Source organism: Anoplophora glabripennis, unplaced genomic scaffold (assembly GCF_000390285.2).
Source record: "Anoplophora glabripennis isolate ALB-LARVAE unplaced genomic scaffold, Agla_2.0 scaffold497, whole genome shotgun sequence".
Taxonomy (NCBI): Eukaryota; Metazoa; Arthropoda; class Insecta; order Coleoptera; family Cerambycidae; genus Anoplophora; species Anoplophora glabripennis.
In genome coordinates, this window is record NW_019416737.1 from 295273 (window position 1) to 303499 (window position 8227).

Sequence of the window (8227 nt, forward strand, 5' to 3'; positions counted from 1 at the left end):
TAATACACTTTTCTAATTGTAGATTGCTTTTAATTTCATTGAATTAATTCAGTTTCCCTTAAACCATAATTCCGATGTTTTTTCTATTTTAACATTTAGTCAAACACAATTTCGTTAAGAAATAAATAAAACAAATATGTATTACAAGTACAGAAAAATATAATTTTTGGTCATGCTATTAAAATTTTTATTATGACATCAGGTAAATAGATCAAGACCACAACTGCAACACAATAATAATCAAACATTGACTTCGCACACCATCATTACAGGGTTAGCTGTAGGTCGGGTTCTCTTTTATGTAACTTCATTCAAACAAAAAGTGATACAACCGTTGGTTTCTTACAACTGCACTCTTTACATTATAAGAATGTATATGATATATGTAAGTATTTGCATAATATGAGACAAAAAGGGACAGTGTCTATCAGTGTCTATTTTTCTACACTAATCGCTTCATATGAAAATGTATGTGATAATAAATACCAGTAAATGTTGAGAAAATAATAATTTCTTACTCATAAGGAAAGTTATTCTAGAAAATAATTAACGGTTCTAAATATTCCGGAGTTAATCGTCTCCGGCGATCGGGAAATACCCATTTCAAAAACGAAAATGACTGTTCAACATTTATCGAGGTCACAAGCGCATATCTAAAACTGTCGAAGTTTTTAATAGATGCTACATATTTTTACTAATGGTGGCGAAGGATCAACTACTTCACATTTTAATAATTCCACTATCCGTGTCATTATACAATAACATATACATGTCTGTCCTCTAATCTGAAGCTTCGCATCGATCAATTTATTCAATATGTATCTAGTGACGGGGCAAGTGAACAATCCAGGTTTCTTGCTGAGGAACGTTGGCCGAACATTTCATTGTCGTTTGTGCGTGGTGTGAGTGAGTTTGAAGCTTTGTTTGGTCGAGTGTACAGCAAGTGATTTTATCAATAGCAGTAGAATTACTAAAATTATTGAATTAATGGCATCTATCAAGCTTTCGACGTTTTTTATTAACTTCCAAAAAAAAATTGCAAAATTTGAAATAATTATAACAAAAGCGCTTTTAATAACGATTTAGCAAATCTAATTTTAAAAAGTATATTTCATATAAAGCAGATTAATGATAAATTAAACTTTTTTGTGAACTTAAGGTACAAAACTAAAACTAAATTTAAAAGAACGTCTTCTGAATTTATTTTGGCCAGCCGAAATACATCTGAAAAAAGTGCAACTACCTTTATATTTTCCACTAAAAAATCTTGCCGAATTAGATTTGCACCAGGTATGATGTAATATCTACCTCAGTCATAGTGTGCATTCCGTAATTCCCTTTGTACAAAAGGGATTATTTGAAACCTTTGGGGTATTAATACCGCTTTGTTAAACGTATAATTCACAAATACGAGCTCCACAGAATTTACAAAACAAAACTTGGAACAATAACTATTATTCGATGCTAAAATTATAACTCACTTTTGTTTATTTATTAGTTATAGGTATAATTGTAAGTTATACTCAGAACGCGATATTTTAACATAAACTTTATTGTTTTCGTAATTATTGGATATTTTAAAAACAGTTTGCATCAGTTAGCAAATGCTATTTTTGTTAAAAATTATTGATTGTTATTTCATTCATACAAGTTATCTGACAAATATTTTATTTTTAGGTATTTCGTCCTAACCCTTCTTTGCCACAAGAACTAAACCAATGGTTAACCGAAGTCCAAGAGCATAAAAGTGACTTTAGACTAATAAGAGATTCAGCTGGGGAAGAACCAAAGAGCTTATTCCACTTTGATGAAGATTACGATGACGCAGATTCCAAAAATGACGAGGTGACGAGATGTTCTTCAAAACGAATTATTTTGTCTGTTCTTTCTAATTATTTAAGCAAACTAACTAATTGTATTTAAATACCCATAGACTTTGCTTCACTAAAGTAACAAACTATACAGGATGTTACTGAAATAAGTGCTTTCCTTGAAAACGGTGTTAGAGGACACGAAAATAAGCAACATTTGTTAAGCAACTGATGGTCTAAATCATTACGTTCTAAATTAAAAAAAAGAATTCACAGGAAGGTTTAAACAAATCCTAGTGTGGCAACCAGCTGTACCTTTGACATCAAAGTTGCCGCGCGCCGCAGTGCGAAATCGCTGATGGCGGTTCTGACGGTTTAAATTTTATGTTCGAAAATTTATTCAAATCTCGTTTAAAAGTAACAGAAAAATTAAACGAATAAATGAATTACTGACCAATGGACGATATGCTCTACAAAATGTCGTGAGTACTGCGCCTCGGGTTTTCCTCAACGAGGTTTATGATGTTTTCTTCGTTGTCCAAAACATGTTGGGGCATTTCCCTTCCACGACCTTCACATGTCAGGTGGACATTCCCGGTATCCCGTAACCTTTGAGCAGCCTTTTGCACTTTTCTACTGTTAGGTTGTCGCCTGTTACGGTAACGGACCACACAAAACGACAAGTCTCAATTAAATTGTACTAACATTCTCCGTACATTAACACCATATCTTCTAGTTGTTAAGAAAACATTTTACACGTCAGCTAAGTAATACTGCAACACACAACGCACGTACACAAGATGCACAGGGTCGACTTATTTTAGAAACACCCTGTATAAGTTGTTAGGAGGAATCGACCCATACAATAAACTAATTAAAATTAATTAATAATTGCAACAACAGACAATATAGCTTGCCGTTTAGCTATCTTGTCTGTGATTCAGCATACTTATATTCATTTTAGGACTACGACAATGTTTCTTTAAAACGCAGCCATAAAAATGAAAAGAGCGAAAGCTTGGGCGAGAGACCAAAAAACGATATATATCCATATATGTTTCAAAATCTCAACGATAACGATTTAAGTACTTTCGATAAAACTTCAGTCAAAAAGGAAAGATTAGCCTCCAGAAACTTAAAAAGTCCAATTCGACTGCGAAGATCGTCCAACAACGTACGATTTTTTGAACCAAAAGATACTATTAGCGTAGAACCGGCAGGAAAAACTGGTGAACTAAAAAGATCGGACGATAAATATCCCGACAGCCACAACAGGAACGAAGAAGATAATATTACCGACGCAAACAATATTACACAAGAAACAACAGCTTCAAAATTCAACGACCTGAAAAAACGAGAGATACAAATAGACATAAAAAACGATGGCAAATTAGTGAAACAGATACATGAAGATTCGAAGAATTCTAAATCAATAGTTCTCAACATACAACCCCCCACGAATGATCCGTTAATAAATCCCAAAAATCTTGTACCAAATTTAAATTACGCGAAGGGGTTTCAACAAAACTCTCAAGACCTATCCAATAAATTACGAAACGCACTAGATATGAACATGCGGTCAGATTACACCCAGCTAAGAAATAAGGAATTTGTAAACAACTACAACAATCTCTTCACCGCTAACGAACACCTGAACACTGATAATAGCTTAGCACGCGAAAGCTCAACCTTTAGTCATTTGAACCAACACATGGCTGCACCAGATGGGAAATCGGTGCGTGATTATAATTATCCTTACGTCCCTCAATACCACAACTACGAACCCATTACAACAGTAAACACAAATAGTATCAACGATAAACAGTCCTTCCCTCAAAATAATTTCAACAGTAACAACATGAAAGACATGAGCAGTTTTTGGACAGCTTTCGAAAAGAATCAAATGCAGAAGGGATTAGACAGAGCAAGAATTAACAAGAATTACCTAGCACAAAACGTTAAATCTCCCTTAAAGGACGACGCAGGAAAGAAAGCTAAGGAAAGTGCTAGTGGATTCGAACCAGCGCAAAGAATCGAATTGGATGACGATGCTGACGAGAATAGTGGCATAAGAGGTGTAAGTAACATAGACGACAAGCATCAGATGAGTTATTTGAAAACATTGTGTGACACGAGTTGTAACAATAACAACGGCATAAATAACCCAAATTGCGCTGCTTGCTTGAATAGGATAAATTCTGTAAATAACTTAAAAGATATGAATGTGAATAGTATAAATACTATGAATAACCCCAATGACGCAAAATTGGCGAATGGATTGCACAGTTCGAATATTGTGGCAGGTACGAATAGTTTGACTAATATCAGTGGCTTAAATGGTTTCAATTATGACCTAGGACTAAGCCACCAAGAAAGCAATAAATTGACAGGTTACAGCAAATTCAGCAACATCCAAGGTGCTTCAAAAATGGATAACAAGAGACAACTTGTAACACCAGAAAGAAATGTACAGCTGATCAACGACAATAATCTGGAAAAAGTTGTTAATTTTGCAAATTTAACCGGTGGTAAAGATTTAGATTTACTCGACAATGAATTTATACCTCAGATGAAAAGAGATGACGAATCACCACAAAAGAATGTCTTTGAAAAAGTTGCTCCTCTTGAAAAAGATAATTGTACAGTTGGTTTAAACGAGAACTTTCCTACCAACCCAGTGGAAGGAAATATTGAACCTGTCAATTTAGACGAATTGCCAAAGAAAACGGACATCGAACCACCATTAAATGACACGGGAGGAACTAACAATCTAAGCTATGACAATATATTAAATGAGAAAGTGGTTCATGTAGAAGATGAGGTACATGTCGTACAAGATAAAACCGATAACAACGAAAATTCTTCTATAGAGAACATCGGACCAGTTGGAGCTATTGAAAACGAAATACCAAGCGATCCTATTGATGAAGTCCCTGAGGCATATGAAGAGAATCTTTTACCAAAAGAGAACATTATTCTGCCAGGGCATCATCATCACCATCATGATAAGCACATCAAAACTTTAATCCGTAAACTAAATAAAGACGTTAAGAATGATAACAGTGTAACAGAAGTAGAAACTATTACAGAAATCGATTATCCTAGTGTAGAGGAAGACGAGAAGGGAGGGGAGAATATAAAAGAAACAGAAAATGAAACTAAAAAAGATAATAATTTTGAGACTGAACATTGTTTGCACGTCCTTCCTAACACTGATTTAAAAGAGGCTCTTCACGAAAAAGAACCTTTAATGGATAAGAAAGAAGACTATGATGAAAAAGGGTACATGAATTCAGAACAAAGGGAAACTTTAGAAGATTCATGCCTTGAGCCCCAAGAAAATCAAGAAGAACAACAGCATAACGAAGAAGATATGAATATACATTCCTGTGATGAGTCTCAGGGGAATTTAAAGGAAGAACATCTCCATCACGAAAAGCAAGATAACCCTGACAATGAAATTATAACAGATATTAACCATAACAATCATCAACATAACAACGGAGAAATGTACCTTCTTCTTGAAAAAAGTCATAATCATGTGCCACATGAGAATCGTCTTAAGAATGAAGTAAACGTGTCTCACAAAAAAAGTAATTTTCAAAATAGGAGAAAGATGTATCAACGTATTCCTCAAGAAACTGGTTTAAATCAAAGATCTTACGGTTTTAAAAAACGAAAATATATTGATAACAGAGAAAATAGATTTTCCCATAACTCTTATAATGATTTCAAGGAGTCACCCCCACCAGCACAGCTAATGATCAAAAAAAGAGACAACAGCGATACCAATCACCCAAGAAAGAGATATAGAAAGAGGCACCACAGGGATAGAACATTTTTTGACGACTTCAACTCACAAGAGTACGAGAATATTTTAAGCGAAGAAAGGGACGTGGATACATCTAGCAGTTCAAATGATTTAATTCCAGCTTACGTTGGGAGACAACTTAAAGAGGTTGACTACGTCTACGATCCTAATTTGCACGGACCTGGAGTAAATTTCGACGACGAACTATCAACATTATTGGAAGAAACTGTGTCGGAAATGAATCATCAACACATACCCACTACGCGTAAAAATAATCCGACAAAGAAAGGCCACCATACAGGACTTATACACAAAAATTCAGTTGAAGGTGATTATAATGAAGAAGAAGATTCTGTCACAGAAACTCGAAAGAAAAATAAGAACGTTATAATTAAGAAAACTAAAAATGAATTTGCAAATCCCGTAACAACTACGGAAATTCAGGATTATGAGGACTACGACAACTATGACTCAGAAGATTCCATAAGGAAAGAAAAACTTAAACCAAAGCATAAGTCACGAAAGCATAAAAAGGGTAAACAAAAGGGTGCTTCTAGAAAAACTCGAAAACTTCCAACACAATTAAAGGAACATGATGTAAAAGGTTTTGCTCACCATCGTCAAAAGTATAAACCTAAAATAAAAAAGAAACATCCACGTTCTGCAATCCCAAACAAATCTAACTTTCCACTGTATCAGTCCAACGCAAATAAATTATCTAATCAGAAATTCCTCGACGCCAAATCTGATTTTCAGCATTGGCCAAGCTTTGTTATAGACGACCAAGATAATGAAGAAAAGTTAAAAAAAAGATCTCCCGTAATAAAAAAGAAATATCCCAGAGCATTCAGTTTCCCGTTATCATCGAAAGATTTTTTCGTAAAATCGCAGAAAAAGCCTGGATCCTCAGAAGTTAAGAGGGAAAAACCGAACACCTTACTGAGTGAAGAAAATCTTGGAAGCGAAAGTTCATTACCTCAGGTCGATATTGTCGATAAAGTTGTACCAAAGAACGAAGTAAGTTCTGTGGGGACGACAACAACTGCGGAAGAAGTCACCGAGATCTGTAGTACTCAGCAGAGTTCTATAACTAATGTTTGTGAAGATAAAGAAAATTTTAACAAGACTTCTGTGCAATTAACGACCATCCTTTCTATAATTTCGGAATCTTCATCGGAAGTTCAGGATGCGGTAAGTTTGAGTATTGTAGTACTTTGTGTTTTAGAAAAATATATATGTTTATTGAGAAGGAAACTGAACTCATTAATGATTTTAAGATGCCAAAGAATGAGCTATTAAGCCATAAAAATTACTTTGAAAATTGCGCTCAACATAATCTACTGGACGATGATTCACTTCGGATATTCAGGTCAATTTAGTATGTCTTTTTAAGTTTAACTTACACTTGCTTTGTTTAATAGTTTATTTATATACTATTATTTGATTTAGGCACTCTTAATATAACCTACCCTTATTCAGTTTTTACGATAATTGGATAGTATATTTTTAGGAGAAAAAAGTATTGTGTTTGGGTCTGAAAATTCTTGACTCATAAAATTCAAACCTCATGTTCAATAGCACATATATTGACAACAAAGCGAGCTCAATAGCTTGGCAGCTTAAAATCAGTAACGAGTTTAGTTAGTTCACCAAAGCGTAAGATTCTAGAAGATCTTGTGTAAAACTGATAAGCATAAAAAATCTGCCCTAAACTGCAACTTTGTGTGGGCAGGAGCTCCGTTGTGCGCGTACCACATGTTTTCACGGACAGTTAATGGTACCTCTTCAAGCAGTATTTAGAGTTGCTCATTTAAAAATCTCATCAGATATTTCTCTGCACCGAAACGGACCAATGAGATAATGAGTGAATATTGTGATGGGTTACTAAGCCATATCTTTGAAATATGTGTTACCGATACACAAATATCCGTATTAAGTATAAATGCGATGAGTTCTGAATTTATTAACAAAAATGTTCGTTTTGGACGTTAATATTCCTAGAGATATTAAATCCGAAATACTAATTTATAAAATCAAAAATATCTCCCCAATGCAATGGTTGGGAATCTCTGGTATCATTTGTGTCCCTTCATTTAAATATACCCTGTATATGACATGTATCATTACACAGATACCGGAATGGCAGGATATCTGGGAATATTCATGGGGTATGGTAAAAGTAACGCACTAGGGGTGTAGGATTTTCCCTGTTTGGTAACCTTGAATTTGACCTGGACCATGACCTTCAAGGTCATATCAAGGTCACGAATTTATTCAGGGATGGCCAGAAGTACGGAATAAAATTTATATCTTTTGAATGAGTAAATTTTTTTTAAAACGCCGAAACACGTTAACTGATTTTGATTTTTTCCCATCTTTCGGGTATATAATAATAAATTTTTCTTCAACTCCCTAACCCCCAGCTACCCCTACTTTTTTTTTCAAATGAAAACATAAGGCATGAGGGGGCTCGTTGAAAAGCTTATAGAAAACCGAATCCAGCCATACCAAATAAACAAGTTTTATTTTTTCAATAGCAAGGTTTTTAGGGTTGTATAAAACACCTACTCAACAAGTGAAATAAAATTTAATTATCTTCAGTGTT

General features: G+C 34.4%; 1 protein-coding gene across 1 annotated transcript in view; it reads left to right on the top strand.

The window, feature by feature from the left end:
• The first annotated feature begins 816 nt into the window (after nucleotides 1–816).
• Nucleotides 817–8227, top strand: part of LOC108910276 (putative leucine-rich repeat-containing protein DDB_G0290503) — an 11397-nt gene continuing 3986 nt past the window's right edge. The window contains exons 1-3 of the mRNA XM_018714837.1: nucleotides 817–867; nucleotides 1678–1845; nucleotides 2776–6813. Coding sequence (XP_018570353.1) covers nucleotides 817–867; nucleotides 1678–1845; nucleotides 2776–6813 — 4257 coding nt within the window. The remainder of the gene's footprint in view (nucleotides 868–1677; nucleotides 1846–2775; nucleotides 6814–8227) is intronic.